Source organism: Anneissia japonica, unplaced genomic scaffold (assembly GCF_011630105.1).
Source record: "Anneissia japonica isolate Jap-2015-1 unplaced genomic scaffold, ASM1163010v1 scaffold7766_len575116_cov191, whole genome shotgun sequence".
Taxonomy (NCBI): Eukaryota; Metazoa; Echinodermata; class Crinoidea; order Comatulida; family Comatulidae; genus Anneissia; species Anneissia japonica.
In genome coordinates, this window is record NW_022694700.1 from 62,009 (window position 1) to 78,544 (window position 16,536).

The 16,536-nt window shown below is 34.8% G+C and overlaps 2 protein-coding genes across 4 annotated transcripts; one reads left to right on the forward strand and one right to left on the reverse strand.

Annotated features, from left to right (window-relative positions):
- Positions 1-6,284: 6,284 nt before the first annotated feature.
- On the reverse strand, positions 6,285-10,710 carry LOC117101161. Of its 2 annotated transcripts, none has more exons than XM_033241041.1 (5): positions 10,569-10,710; positions 9,779-10,034; positions 9,086-9,183; positions 8,045-8,251; positions 6,285-7,439 (listed from the first exon to the last, which is right to left on the reverse strand). In XM_033241041.1, exons 2-5 carry the CDS (start codon positions 9,985-9,987, stop codon positions 7,327-7,329), a joined length of 627 nt encoding a protein of 208 aa, XP_033096932.1. In that variant the 5' UTR covers positions 9,988-10,034; positions 10,569-10,710; the 3' UTR covers positions 6,285-7,326. The 2 variants fall into 2 exon arrangements, with proteins under 2 accessions (XP_033096932.1, XP_033096933.1); XM_033241042.1 differs by lacking the exon at positions 10,569-10,710 and adding an exon at positions 10,532-10,555.
- A 126-nt stretch (positions 10,711-10,836) lies between these two features.
- Positions 10,837-14,449, forward strand: LOC117101162 (60S ribosomal protein L28-like). Of its 2 annotated transcripts, none has more exons than XM_033241044.1 (4): positions 10,837-10,900; positions 11,927-12,146; positions 13,440-13,558; positions 14,295-14,449. In XM_033241044.1, the coding sequence occupies exons 2-4, from the start codon at positions 11,939-11,941 to the stop codon at positions 14,382-14,384; spliced, it is 417 nt and encodes a 138-aa protein (XP_033096935.1). In that variant the 5' UTR covers positions 10,837-10,900; positions 11,927-11,938; the 3' UTR covers positions 14,385-14,449. The 2 variants fall into 2 exon arrangements, with proteins under 2 accessions (XP_033096935.1, XP_033096934.1); XM_033241043.1 differs by having other exon boundaries at positions 10,883-10,911.
- Positions 14,450-16,536: the final 2,087 nt, after the last annotated feature.

The window sequence follows — 16,536 nt, forward strand, 5'->3', positions numbered from 1 at the left end:
GACAAAGGTATACAGTGGCATTTTAACTTGTTGACGGAATAGGTTCCGCCAACCATCAGTACTTTGGGGAAAAAGTTCAAATGCTTGCTGCATCACAAGAAATAAGAACTCTAGCGTTCCAGTGTCATCACTTTCTATAACTACGTGCACGTCTGGGTCCTCCTCCATCACTTTTTCTATTTCAGGTAATAGAATTTCCTCATCTGTGATTCCACCAGTACCCTTTTCGTTCAGTGGTTTTGATGATTTTATGACATTCTTCAAAATTATATCTGAAATGGTAACAAGAAATACTTTATAACATTGATTTGTATGAACATTTGTGTTAATATTCAACTGCTTGATGTATCAAACAATTTTTTTTTTCCTGAAAAGAGGATGGAATATACAGTACCAGAATGATAGGTGTGTGTTTATATTTCAAAACATTTACAGTTTGCTCACCAGCAAAGTACAGTATACCATTCTCAATTTGTGTATCGACTCACAGTAATCTGCCTCTGTATCTGTACTGTCTCTAGACAAACATCGACTATCAGAGTTCACAAACTGATCCGTACATGACTCCTGTGATACAAACTGCTCAGCAACAACACCAAAGAAACTTCAGCAAAATAAACAAGTGTTGATTCATTCCTAAAACAACAAAATACCATTCTCATTGCGAAAAAATATCTCTTTTACTTTTACTATGTTTTATACACTGGCTATGTGTGCTCTGGTGGAATTAACAAAGAGGAAGAAGAGAAGACAAATGGTTTCTGATTTCCAATGACATCAATGAGTGAACTGGTTGTTTCTAAGGTCTTTCAGTATGATCGAAAAATTTACACCCCAAACTCATTTCTCCGTATGAAATTTAATAATGTAACCTACTACTACTGCTGTCTGTAGTTAAACTAAATTGTTGGCTTAAATCTGGTGTACCCAATATTGGTTTCATTGTAAGTGCAGACTTAATAGGTTCAAATGATTTCTGGCAATGTTAATTCCAGATAAACGCAACATCTTTATAAAATTGGTTAGGGGTGCGGCAGCAATCTTTAATAAAATGTCTATAATAACTATATAATCCAATAAAATTTATACTTATGAGCTACAGTTATTTTTCCTATTACATGTCCAAGAGAAATAACAACATTCTTGGCAAACGAACACTTTTAGGATTTAATTTAAGTTAGTGCTGGCGAAAGCGTAACAAAACTTTTTCAACGTCTATCAAATGCTCTTCGAATTACTAAATAACCTTTACATTGAGGTAAATTAGTGCGCTTTAACATTGTAATTTCTTGAGGACCATGTGTTGTTGAGTAATTGTTACAGCAAAGTTTTAAAAGAATAATGAAACAATAAAACTGAAATCCAGTTGAAGGCATTTAATTCTGCTTCACTTTACAGATCAACAACTCTGCTTTACATTGCAGGCAAACAACCAACCACGCTTTACTGCAGGCTATCATCCACTGCTTTTATTGCAGGCAAAAACAACTCTCCCTGCATTCTTGCAGCCTCAACAATTACCTGCTTCCATTTAGGCTCAAGAACTAAAGTACCTGTTCTCCATGCAGTCAAAACCACAACTCCTACTTTATTTGACTGAAATCATTTGCATAATCAAAGCAAGACAGTTTGCATACAACTCTGCTTGGCAAAGGGTAAACAAACAAAAATAAAAGGAAATTAAAACCTCTTGTTCTCCTTCAGAGCATCATGTTCATCATACACTGAAAAGTTATAGTGCATTACATAGTCCAAAGGGTAGTCTGACCTACTTCCATTCCTAAAATTACACCATCTGTGCATTCAACTACGTCCGTATTAATGTTTAACAAATTTTTTTGAAGTTGTACTATGCTGGAACCTGCTACTTGTAGCTTGAATTCTCGGCTTGCTGTTGTTAGTTTACTTTTGCTTGGCTTAATTTCCAAGCCTTCTTTTTACTGATTAATGTACATTCGCTTCCACAGTCTATTATGGTCTTTAACAAGTGTCCTTTAATATGAACTGGAATGAAATAACACACGTCCATTTTCGCAGGTCCAAGCTGGGGGAGTGTTTGGGAAGGGCCCTGTGGTATTGTTGAACCCGATTCTCAAGTCCCTTTGTAGTACTGGTTTCTCAGTGTTCAATCTATATTATTATTCAGATTTCACACAATCTAACAAGCGGAGCAGATATGTACAAACTGTTTCTATAAAGCAGTGACAATTCTAACTCTAATCAAGGAGGGAATCTTAATTATTATACAGGGTTTTAGACCCCTTATTCTACACTTAATTACTAAATACTTAATCTAATTGGTAGAATCCTAACCTAGTCATCCTTCAATTTGTAATGTGGTATTTCCAAAGAAGGTACCGTCCATCACTAAAAGATGACAAGTTAGATCCTACTGTAGTTCTAACCACAGTTTCACCACAGTGGTCTCCTGGTAGCTCTGTGTTTGGTACCACCTTAAAGGTCATTAACCAGGAGGACATTATCACATTCCCCTGCACGGAACAAAGACTGTCAGTCTTGAAGAGCATCAACACGTACAAAAAATTTACTAAATTCACATAAATACATAAAGCGAAATCAAAATTGTAAGTGAAAGTAAAATTAATCAACGTATGTTAAGGTTAAAAAATTAGATTATATAAGTTTGCATTAATTGCGTCGTCATCAATTTCTGCTTGTCCGTTCAGGCCTATGTACTTTGGGGGCATTAGTGGCCTTAAGTTTGTTTGCGTCAGATTCATTGTTAGTTATCTCATTGACATTAATTGACATCAGGTAACTGTCATCCTCGTCAAAGTCCTCTAGTTGTACCTTAGCTTGGGCCCTAGTCAGGATACACATTTCCTTCACTATTACCTCACTACACGAAGAGTCCAAGTCATGTCCTCCTAATAGTACGTCATGTAAGAGTCCATCAATCACAGCTTCTGTACCTTAACCAACCCATTAAGTTTTATCAGTGTACAGTCCAAATTAATTTTAGCTAAGGGAACTGTGATTTCGCCACCTATACCCCGGATTGTGATAAATACCTCAGGTAAATAAAAAGTCGCCGGAATAAATTTAGAATTTACTGCAGTTTGAGTGCAGGCGGAATCTCTGAGAATAGTTACCTCCTTACCCTCTATGATACCAGGTAATGTGCATTTCTGCATTTTAAGTTGGGCTGGATCAACTGGTCTTGTCTGTCAGTCACATTTAAATGCTGACTTAGGGTTGGGACCCTGCTTAGGTTTATCGAGGGGCCTAGCCTTGCAAGTTGTGGCAAAATGACCTAATCCATCACAGTTATAGCATTTAGGTGGTTGTTTCCCTTGGTTGATTTTAAAATTCTCATTAGGGTTGTTCGGAAAATACTTATTGGCATATTGTTTTGGAGCGTAGGTAGATTAGGGATTTGACATTTTTGGCTATTGGGATGAATTTCGAACTGTAAAAAAATCAGACCCACCCCTATTTGCTACTAACGTGTCGTCCATTTCGGCCAACTCTAAAACATTTTTAGGTTTTGTGTCTTTTAAGTTTAATCACAAATCATGTGGAACATTTTTTAGGGTATGCTCCTTCAGTATCAGGTCAATAATGCCTGCAGCATCATCACTCTGAACGTCAGCAAATTTAAGCCAGTTATCAAAATAGTGCCTACTTTCATTAAGCCATTGCTTAATCGTCGTTTTGGGAGTATGTCGACAATTCCTGAATTTTTGTCTATAATTTTCTTCGATGCATTATCTAAAATACTCGTCTTCAATTCGCCATAATTTTGGCAGTCATTAATGTCCATCGCCGCGTATGCTTCTAGTGCTGTAGTGATAATCTGGCTGCCCATTTGGGTTTAGGCCAGTCATTTACTGTCGCAATGCGTTAACAGGTTCGTAGATATCTGTCATCGTAAGACCTTAACTTTGTAATTTTCCGTCTTTCTTAATTGTCCCAAAGCCTGCCCGTGATTGTCTAATTCTTGTTGATTAGGTTCTATATGTAAACGTTCTGTTTCTTCTTTTAGCACTATTTCTTTTACTTTTAACCTAATTTCTTCTAGTTTTATGTGAGTTTCCCTATCAAGCTTCTTAAGATAATCAATCCACATATCCTTATGGACATCTTTGGAAATTTCACTAAAAGGATTATCCATACACTGGGAAGAAGTGTTATCTCCTTTATCTACGGGGTTATCTGTAACTCCTTCATCAGTGCTACTAAAAGTGGCTGATGGTAAATTAGGCATATTATAAAATAATAAAATTCAATCAAAGTTTAAACAAAAAATTTAAAGGCATACAATCGTAACTACAAATGATGTTGTGTTCTCATATAACATATACCAACAAATGTGCCCTACCTTCCTCTTCAGTATAATGCAAATGTTGTCAAACTAAGTGTTTTAGTTGTCCAACACTCGAAGATACAAAATAAAAAACTTCAATTCTCATGCAACAGAAATTACGTCGTCTTCTGTTTTCCACAATTCGTTTTTCAACATGCGCCTGTCCGTCGGCTTCAGCAGTGTTGATTCACAAAAAGAAATTAAAAAGTAAAGAAACTGTGGTCAAACTAAGTCTTTTAGTTGTGCAACTCTCGAAGATACAAATTAAAAAATTTCAGTTCTCATCTTCTGGTTATCACAATCTTTCAACATGTGTCTGTCTGTCAGCTTCAGCAGTGTTAATTCACAAAAGGAAATCCAAAAGTTAAAAAAAATTTGCTCAAAATTCCATAGCCAGTACTTCAGCTAATTCATTGGTAACTTTTTACCACTGCCACAAAACATTGATCAGTTACCATTCCCGCTGAATATATAGGATACTGGATTTTACAAAGGATAAGTTCATATCTGTCCCTTTCTATAAACAGACCTACTTTAGCAAGGTATCAGAGGTATATTTACATTCCAAGGCACTTAACTATAGCCACAATGTGGTCATCTGTACTTTTGAATATGACCATTAATCACCATCAAAGGAAATATAGTAAATTTAAATTTTTTTTCTAGTGAATTGTCATGTTTTAATATTTGTTTCTCAATTTGCTTTGTGCCATTTGAAACAGATTAATGATAACCCACATAATTCTGTAAGATGTACTTTCCATTGGGCCCTGGCTGGCAGTGCATAAGGAGATATACTTTTCCGATGAGTGCACTGCTTTTAACTTGCCCATGGGCCATATTGTATACTGGACCAACAATCTATTTTTCTTCCACAGGATGGTACAAATTTTGCATTTCAGCTTTTCGCTGAAACTCAATAGGGAGATTTCGCAATCTTACGAAAACTATAACTATTGCAAATACTGTACGTCATTCTGATTATTGTCGTTGGTGCCTCAAACATTCTTGATAATATACTTTACGAGCTTAATATGGTCCTTGATTCATGCTACAGATAGGCTACTGCACTCTAGGGGATGGATTATCTAAAAATTTGATGACTTAAACATATTCATTATAGTTTTTGTAAGACTTTTCTAGCTTGCTTTCAAAATGACTTTTTTTTGTTACTGTCATTTGATATATACTTACTGATATATATTATAATTTGAAGACAAGTATATAATCTGGACAAAAATTATGTTTTATATCAATGTTTTAAATGACTTACTGTAATATTTTTTGAATAATAAAGAGAAAGTTTTGAGCATTTATATTCAAGTACAGTAATTTTGTTTCTTTCTTGTGGTAAAATATAAAGTGTTATAAAGTAATATCCTTAGCCATTTGCTGATGATGGTGATGAGGATAGTGATACAGATATGACCCTCACTGCTTAATTTTACAGAATTTATATTTATTAGGCCTACCCCATCATGATTTGTAGGAGTTTATAAAATATAATGAACTTCCTTCCATTATTATTCCTCTGTGAATCTTACTATTCAGTCATCCAAACACCTGGAACTCAAAATTTTGGAGAAGGCCACCCACACCCTTAAGATTTTATAGTTTTCTTTTGTGCATGCTTTTTGACAGCATTTTAAGTACTTGTGCTAGTATTCCTTGCCAGGTATACTAACCCAAGTTTTTCTTTTCAACCTCAACCAAAAAGATAAATTATCTTGGAAACAGAGAATTTGATTAAAGACTGAAGACTCCATTAAACTATGGGCAGTCAGAATGCCTGCTATCAGAGCATGTACTTTAAATGAGGATCATTTGAAGATTCACCGTTATACAGCCAACAGACCTAGAGCTTGTTTCGCATTAATATAAATGATTAAGCCAACATTTTGTATTGGGGCTCATTCAACTTGTAGACAGCATTACTGTATGTAAATAGGAACAGCACTTTTTAAGACTAATGATATTTATTCCACAAGCTTTCACAAAAATCAATTTAATAAATAGAGTACAATATAAGCCAAGCAGAAATTATATTTTTAGTCATCAATACCCAATACTGCTTTTATGCCTCATAAGTATAAAAATATATAATGAATTCTAATTTAATATTAATTACTTTAAATAACATATCATAAAATATCTTTATCTTATACAGCACTAGTAGTGCATGTGTTAAGTCTTTCTTACTTCCAAATCATGTATAAGAGTGGGAGAGGCTAATAATATTACAAACTAATCATGACAAAATCCAATAGTAAATTCGCTAGTGTTCTTTGCCGGACAATAACAATCTTGTCTTTTTGTGAAGGTGTGGTTGGCTGTCTTGGTATTTGTCCGTTTATTTCCTCCAATTTCAGGCAGCAACTTAGAAAACGTGTCGTCTAAAGCCATGTTTCCTTAAAATCGCTACACTGTCGCTACAGTGCTCTCAGTGCAATCGTTGTACTGATTGTATGGAAACCAAACTTAATTTGGTATTCCCATTCAACATACTGTGAGGAAACTTTAAAATTAATAATTTGAAATGGCATAATGAGTTCACAAGTAAAATCCTGAAATATATCACATTTAAAACACTGGAAAGACCAAGGATTAATACATAATGCACTAACGCATCACAATTAAAATAATTCCTGCTGTGCCCTCAACAACGTGATGATGGTGATGATTCAAGCTGGTACTGCCTTAGGCATTTCTAACAACAGCCAAGTAATTAAATGCTCTGAATAAATACTGTTACAATTTTCCACTTACGGGGAGGAGGAACACGTGCAATATATGCAGAGTTAATTCCCTATTCCAATAAAAGAATTTTTAGTGATTTAACCACTCAGTGGAACTAACTTGCTGCTATGGGGTGCAGGGGGGGGGGGGCACAACCTTCCACAGCCTATGCCCATGATGTTGACACTGAGTTTGATTTCAAGAGCCTGTAGCACATCAATATTTTGTCCATGGCTAACCACCAGCTTTATGAAAGATTATCATCAACTAGACGATTGCATCAGAGCTTTGTACGCCACATCCACCTTTTCTTTCAAACGCTTTGGGCAGCTTAAAAGCACCTTCACACTACCTATATCCATCTCCAGGAGCATACCTGTTTAGAGGCAAATAAATCAATAAATCAATGAGAGAGCAGCTTAGCTCAGTCGGCTAATCTGGTGGTAGCCACTGTGTGTGCACTTAACCTTGGAGATCTCTAGGTCCCCGGTTCAATTCCCATCGCTGCCTCTCCTTATGTTTCAACTAGAGGGCTGAAATACAAGTTACATAGCACACCCTCTTTCGGATGAGACGTTTAAGCTGTTGGTCCCGTGTGCATTTATGGCCCATGTGCACGTTAAAGAACACAGTACACTCTTCGGAAAAGAGTAGGGGATTGTCTCCCGGTGTACTGTCCAATCACCACCAGAAGGACCCTAATGGAAATGAGTCTGCTTCTAGACTTTTGTGGGCTATCCTTGGAGTTTACACCGAATAAATCCAATCCAATCCAATCAATTTTAATTTTAATAATTTATTATTATTTCATATTTTTCTCATATGAATCAATCATTCCGTAAACTAGTATGCATGTATTTGTGGCTGTTTTGGGTAAACTTAACGTTATGCTATAATTGTTTTTATACATTTGATCAATATTATCTTGTCTCATTGAAAAGAAATGCATGATTTAAAATCAACTTTTATTCTAAAACCCACCTGTTATTTTTGCAGCAAAGTCTGGATTAATTTCAAACACCAGGTCAAACAAATCATCCCCAATGCGTTCCTTTTCCCTGTCTGAAACACTTGATCGATTCTCATCATTGTCAAGGCAGGCTTTTGCTTTACTAATGGCAGTTTCTAGTTCTTTGTTGGATGATAGGAGCTTCTTGATCACCTCACAATTCAATTCAAGCAGCATGCCTACGTTATTGGAAAGGTGTCAATTATGACATGTTATTACATATTCCGAACACTCAGTACGTTCACAAATACTTGTGAACAAATTTGCAAGTAAATAGGGTGGGAAACACACATTGAAATTGTTTTTATTATTATTTATTTTTTTAAATTTTTATTATTTTTAAAATTTGTATTATTTTTATTATTATTTTATTATCATTTTTATTAAAAATAATAATAAAAATCATATATATAATATAATATTATATATAATATTATTATGTTAAATAGTAAATAACATAACATTATATAATATATAATATATATATATATATAATATTAATATTATTATGTTACTAAAACCTACCTTAAGTGGAACTTAGACAATGGAGAAATTAGAGAACAATTAAAAGGTTGAAGATTGTTATTTGGGTCTTTTGAAAAGTGGTCTCGAATTAGAGGGGTTTTCGGAATTTGAGGGATCTCGAAATTGGATGGTGCACTGTACTATTAAGCCTTATAGTTTGTAGTTAACGCCATAATATCAACCTTTACCATGATGTTTATCATCATAATAATAATTACATCAACACTATTATAATTATTGACACCAACAAAATCAATATAAAAAATTCAATAAAAAATATATATTCTAATGGAAATAAAACCACCAGATTTTGTGGTTTCTTTTTTTATTCAGCTGAAAAAAAAAGAAGCAAGACATTCATTTTGGTGGCTCATCATCACCTAACAACCATACGAATACCATACTTTAATTTCTGTAAGCTAGTACAAGTAGTTGAGTGTTTATTGTAACTAAGCCAGTATGCTAAACAGTACTTTGTATTATCATACCAGTTAATTTTGCACAATTTTCTTGTTCTTGATCTTCAATCCTTTGGTAAAGCTTTTCTGCTAGTTCCTCATTCTCAAAACCTTTACAATCAGTATGTCTAGGAAAAAAAGATAAAAAGTGTGCTATAAATGCTGGATAATGGCACTATGTGCAGAAAACTGATAAAATTATTAGATTGGTGTTTCCAAAATTCCAGGTCGAATTTGGAATGCTGCAGTCATAATTGGTTATGTATAGGTAAAGATGAAGGGCAAGGTAATTAGAATAGGTGCCTACAATGTCTTACCAAGGACACAGTGAAGTTCAGAAGGCATGCATTGAACTGGACCCAAGCATTTTTCAACTCGGTAGCCATCAGGTTGCCTCGTGTTTGGGACCAGCTCCCTAGATTGTTAACCGATGCTGCAGTTTTAGAAAGCCCATCCTCTTTTCTTCGTAAGGTTTCTTTGTATTTTGATTCGCTGTAATGTTTGATTTTTTAATGTGTCGCTGAATTTGGGGTTGGGTAAACCGGCTTTGCTACAGTGATTTGGTTCACTCTGGTTGTCCCTGGTCTCCCCGAATTTTTAGTTTTTTGTTGTTGTTGTTGTTGTTGTTGTTGTTGTAAATGACCAAATAAATAATGAAATGAAACAAAATGATTTAACAAAATATGTTGTAGGCCTTATAATGTTTGTCTTGATATACTCTACCTTTTGAGGGCACTCTGAGCTTCCTTCACATTAGCCTGGAGCAGATGCTTGTCCTGCAGCATCTTCAACACCTTATCATTGCCCATCTCCAGTAACATTCCAGTCAACTGTCCTGCCTCATTGGCTGTCACATCAAGGGATATAACCAGTGAATACAAATGATCACCAAGAACATCCCTCCGCTCTGGAAGTGGGCCGCCGCTCTGCATTATTGCCAACTAGAGTAGAGGCCTGTTTCTTGAGAAATGTATTGAATCTGCGAACAAAACAAGTAAAAGGTTGCATATAACCTATGATGTCATGTGATTGTGAGTTCCATCCATGCAGAGAGGGGCTTTCGCAGATGTAATGCCTACTGTAGCCAATAATACCTACCACCTGAAACTCAACCATCCATGCCATGTGGTCTAAAGAAGTTTTGATTATGGTACCACTACTAGATGGCTGGAATGACTCTCCGACCAGCTATGCCCCTAGTAGTAGTTAGGCCCTAGGGACTACAGGCTTGGCCAAGAACCCCCCCCCCCCAGCCTAGGCCTACTTACACTACCATGGGCCTAGCCGAGGCTAGCCCTCAGGCCTCGGCCCGAGGACCTAACTTATTATTAGCTAGTTAGCAAGGCCTAGCCTAGGCCTACACATACTACTAGCCAAAAAAGTAATAGTAAATAGCCAGGCGATGGCTTTCTGATTTTTTTTTTTCTAATAATTCCCTAACATTAAGGTTCTACTTCTAACACCTAAATTGCAAACTTTTTGATTTGTGTTAATAATTTCAAGAAAACAGTACCCATCCGATGACCCCTTTTTATTATTCTGTGGAGGTGGCCATTTTGAAGACTTATCACTTCCATTGATTGCTAATATTAATGAGCACAAGATCTCAAAATCAGAATTTGTGGCAGATGTTGGCATTTCCAAGTTAAATATTATAATAGATTTTGTAATAAAAAAAAATGCATTGTAAAATAATAGATATGAACAAAATAAATATAAACCAAATAGATATAAAGTCATAGGTGGCCTACTTCCTGCGGATGACTTTCTGGAGGAATTCTGTACTGTATTGTTATAGCGCCCTCGTTACACGAAACTGCCTCTTTCTCATGCACGTCTAGCAAAGTAAGGAAAAGGTTCGAGATATGTTGTAAAAAGTTGCTTATAAATAAGGCAAAAACGTTTTGAATGATAACCGTTAACAATATTTTCATATCTACATTTAATATTGAATCTTTACGTGATAAAATTAGACTCGTCGGCTTTTGGTAAAAAGAAAACAATTCGGTTGAACTGTTTTCCCTAGGCCTAGGCACCATAATTCAGTGGTGGGTTTAGGGATACACGTGGGTATGAGTTAGTTGATACAATAATGAGGAAGTGATCATTTTCATGCTATTATGATGTACAGCAAAACCTAGCCCATAGACCATATACTCAATTTTATTTTATTCTTTAAAGACACTGATAATACTGATGTAAGCTATAATTATACAGTCTCCAATTCGAGACCCCTCTATTTCGAGACCACTTTTAATATTATGCAGTAGCCTAGATGATGCAAATCTGCGCACCTAGCGATTTTTCCTCTCACATTTGAACTAGTTTTTGAGGTATCATCTGCACAATGAAAATAATTTTTAGTATGGGACCCTAAATTACTAACTACTGCTGTAGGCCCCCCCTCCCCACCTTAGACTTGGGCTCCATAAAAGTATTAATTGTGCAGATGATGCTGAATCATAATGTACTTTTCCTAAGCTACTTCTCTGTCTAGTATTTCAGTTTTTTGCATATTTTATTCTGTCATTGATATGTTGGTCGATTAAATAAATGAAATGAAACATCAGTGAGAGTGACAATTCAGTATTTTTTATATACTGCCCAAATGCCCCTTAAATAAAAGACAAGAGGTTTACTTTACCTATCTTGATGGGCATACTGTGTTATTTTTGCTATTTGTCATTCACAACACAAGGTCTGTATGGACTAGCTTATTATGTTTGACATCATCATCCCCACCATAATCATCAGCATACTTCCATCTGATGGGATTTGGCTGTCAGTCAGTCAGTTCTATATACTTTTTTACTACTTTCAGTTTGTATATCATCTGTATTTGATCTCATTGATCATACCTTACTTTACTAGAAATCTGCAACCATGTCTGGTGATCTGCAGTGGATGATGATTCGCAACAACTCAGCCAGCTTGTTGAAAGGCATCAATGGCACAACCTTCAGTTTGGAGCCTAACAACTTGTTGAACCGTAACTCCAAAAAGTACAATGGATTAGTCAACAGGAAGACAGTTGGTGTAGAAGCTGCTAAGGATGGAAAGGGTGTAGTCTTGGTCACCAAGAAACTCAGAGGTAAGCTTGCAATATTTACAATTTTAAAGTTGTTTTTACTAAAAATATAATTAATTTAATACTAGTTTTATTAGGATTTTGTGTGCAGTTAAAGATTATGTGCAATGTAAATGCCAGACCAAATTTCCATACTTTATTGTGAAAGCGATCTCTCTTTGTGCCTTCAAAACTTTTTAAATCGGTGTGTTATTTTGCATTATGCAACTCAATTGATTGGTATAATAGGCCTGTTTCTAAAAAGATAGTTATAAAATAGTTCTTCAATTGTTTCTACAAAGGACAATTATACAATTATCATTGTCGATACAATTACCATGGTCAGTAGATGCGCTTATATAATAGTGCATATAACATTCGTCTCTGCTGTTTGAGTAAGTGTGGATTCAAATATGACTCTTGGGAAAAATGAACACAAGTAAGTTTGGTGTTGTAAAATACAATGAACGTGTTGTTAGTACAGAATCTAAAGTGTAATTGTAGTTTGCTGATTAAGGTGTTTGCCTTCCACTCCCAGAGCTGATTCTAAATTGATACTGACAGAGGACCCCATTGGGGTGTGCATCAGTCAGTGTTTGTCATCGATCTGCAAGCTTAGTTGTTATCTATAATTTTATTTACTGTAATTAAGTATACATATACTTGTAAATGATTTTGTGTGTGTAACACAAGGTATATAATTTGGTTTGGTGCTTCAAGGGGGGTGGGGGGAGTGATGGAGGAGATCCAACAACCAATTTGAGGCAGCTTTCACTAGTGTCCCATGTCAATTTTCAAGGCATGATTTTTTTCTTGTCCTAATTAAACTTGGTTATATATCCAGCATTTGGTGAGCGTACTTTTTTAGAAAGAAATATACAGTGTAAGTTCTAACTTCCCATCACTGTACAGTGTAAGCATTTCATTTCATTGATTATATTGCATATAATATGTTTTTTTTAAATCTTTTGTGTACTTCTGATGTTTCAAATTTTAATGTTACTTTTGTCTCCATTTTTCATGTCTTGTGCTTATGTTTGATTGATGATTTGATGTTTTAATATTGGCCTACATATATTTGTAAACATCCTGTAATTCAGCCTTGACTTCGATTTTTATGTAAATAAAAGAATCTGAAACTGAACTTATTTTCCAGATCAAATTACAAATACATCACAAATACCAAGCACTATTCTTGCAGATTGTCAGAAACCAAAATAATTCACTATACAAAGACTCCCAACTAAACTAAATAAAATATTTAATCTGACAGATAATCTTTTTCTAATATTTGAGAATTTTTTTTTTTTTCTTTAGTGAAGAACAAGCCTGCTAAGTGGTACCGAGAGGTTACATTGAAAAAGGATTCACGCAGGGCTCTAACCAGCATTAGACATGATATCAAGAAGCATGGATATAGGCGTGACCTCAAGATGGTGTGTTTACAGTTTATCAATGTTTTTGTGTTTTTTTTTCTTTATGCATTACAGTAAATCATATACAAAATATAAGTTCTACTGAGCTTGTATTATGTATATGATTACAGTAAATCATATACATAATACAAGCTCAGAAGAACTTAGGTTTTACCTACGTAGGCATCAGGCTTTTTTAAGGAAGATTATTTGTAAAATTTTGTACATAGCCTTAGGTGTCCCAAAACATCAAGCAATGTAGAATCATGTAGTTTTACGCTAGAAATACAATTACTGTAGAATGTTTGTCCATGATCTTTGATCAAAAGCTTGTGCATGAATTGTTGTCCAAAATCCTTCATTTATGTATGTATGAGATGTAGCCTGGTAGTTAAGGTGTTTGCTTTCCCTCTCAGAGTCCTGGGTTCAAACCCTGTCACTGCAAAATTTCTGCTTACATCTAAAAGCTGCTTCACACCCTAAGTCTTGTGAAAGAGACTTGGTTTATAAAGTATCGTTCTGTCCTGTAGTGACTTGGATGTGAATGATAAAGGAAATGGAAAGTTTTTAAATAAAGCATTTTCTAAAATCTGGGTTACAAAAATGTGTTGTACTGCATATATTCAAAACTTAGAATATTTTGATATGAAATACTGTATACTTTATGTGAAAATGTTATTTAGTTGTAAAAGTAGCTCTATTCTACAGTATTCTGTAATCTTGTTGGTTTAAGTTTTAATTTTTTTTTTTTACTTAGGCTGCTCTCCGACGAGCCAGTGCTATCCTCCGAAGCCAGCGACCAGTAAGCGTTAGGAAGACAAAGACACCTCGTGGAGCTAGGAAGTAGACATGTCACTTGTGAAATAACATAATAGATTTGATAAGTGGAATAAAAAATATGAATGGATGAAAGATATTTGTCTGTGGTCTTTGTTCTGGTTAGTTGTACATTTCCGGAGGCCCTGGGAAAAATTTGCTATTTTTCCATTGTATACACCAATTTTAATGATGTTCTGTAGTAGTAATCTAATACATAGTTTAAAAATAGTTTTTTATTAAAAAAAAAAAACATTTTAAACTAACATCAGCGAAACAATAGAAACACTTTAAATTCGAAATTTCAATTCAAAAATCTACACTTTAACCTAATAACTTTGATATGTATATGTTTTATGTTGTTTGTTGAATGGACTTCTTTCATAATAATATTAGAGCCTAATATGACCACAACATAAGGAAGTCACTCTGGCTAAGGGCCTCACTTGACACTTCACATTGAAGGGCCAGTAGTTAATATAAAATCTTAAATATTTTTACATTTTAATCAGTAATCTATCAGAAATACGGGGATTAGTTATACTGTATATCTTTCAGAACCCCGTGCAACACTACTGCGATCCAACAGGCAGTGATTCCATTTTGATTTAGTGTAAATGTTTTTTACTTGTTTTTATTTTATTTTTATTATTTTTATTTTGTACAGGTATTATTCATTTTTTAATATTTTCCACAGACAGACAAATGAATGCCTGAACTGATATTTTATGGGTTTCATATTGCAGTACTTTCTACAAAAGAGATACTGTATATCGTAAGTCATATAACTCGGTGTCCGACTGTGTGCATTGAACATTTGACGAAGACGATAATGTCGCCAAATTGCCAACCGTATCTTCCTCATTATCATCATAATTATTACTTGTCTATAGTGAAGTAGGGAAAATATGTGAATTCAGAGTGTATTCAATAATAGACGTCTCATAATGCACGAAAATGCATTTCAAAGCATCAGAAAACAAAAATTTTTGAAGGAGGCACCGAAGATTCCCCCCACCCCATATCTAGAATATGAGCAGATATAAAACTGAACAAGCTAGCTCTCTTCTCATGACCCCTCACTAGTGAAAGCGACGCTGCTTCGACATCGGTTGTGGGATCTCCTCTTTAAAAACCTATTCAAATAATATTTTTTATATACCTTTTTGGCAATTTAAAAATCATTTACTAGTCGGATATATACTTTTAATAAATAAATCTTTCATAATTAGTAACACCTATAATATTTGCAGATCGATGACGCATTTGCCCCAGTGGGGTCCTCTGTCAGTATAATAGGCTTAATTTATTCAGATTCAGAACATCTGTGCGATAGTTATAATAGGGGAAACGCTAGATCCGCGCTTGACATGTATTAAAGAGAAAAAAGTGTATATTTACAATATGTTTATTTATAGAAAATAATATTGCATACTAGAACTATCAGGAATAAATACACAAATAAAAGCATGTTTTTTTCTTGTCAGTTGACTAGGAAATTTAGTGCAGAAATGAATACAAGTCCCAGGCAAGTGTAAAATGGAACGATTAGTCTGATTTTCTGCAAAAGCTCACTGTGTGTTTGACCTATTTGATTTGGATAAAAGCTAAGCCCACATAGACACTGAATTTCAACTGAAGAAAAAAATGCATCCTAGATTCTTAATCAATCAATATAAATTTTACACTAAATAGAAGAAAATAATGTAGGCTATTATTAACAGTTCACCCCAGAGTTCACAGATTGTGGTTCCTGAGTTAAGCCAAAAGGAAGTAGGTTGAGTCTAAACATACAGGTGGAATTTAGACTTTTTTTCTATTCAATTCAAAACCTAATCCATTAAATTGTGGTCTGTCAGAAATTGGTCAGGTTGAAACCTGACCAGCCGTACGGTGGCTTGGCTACGGCCCTGCGTTGAAGGCAACAACTTCTACTTTAAGCTCTTTTAACACGAAGTTTTATGAATGCGGTGTAAAATGTACAAGTCTATTTCATAATATTCAAATATTTAATTTTGATTAATCATGTCTCAGTTATGTTTAAAAGGACTTAGATAGAAATAAGTTACACTAATAACTTTATCTAATTATCTTTGGTTGATTTCGTTCTCTTGTTTCCCTTGCATGGACGTCATCTGTTTCAGGGGTGGTGCCAGGATTTGCCCGAAGGGTGGGGGGGGGGG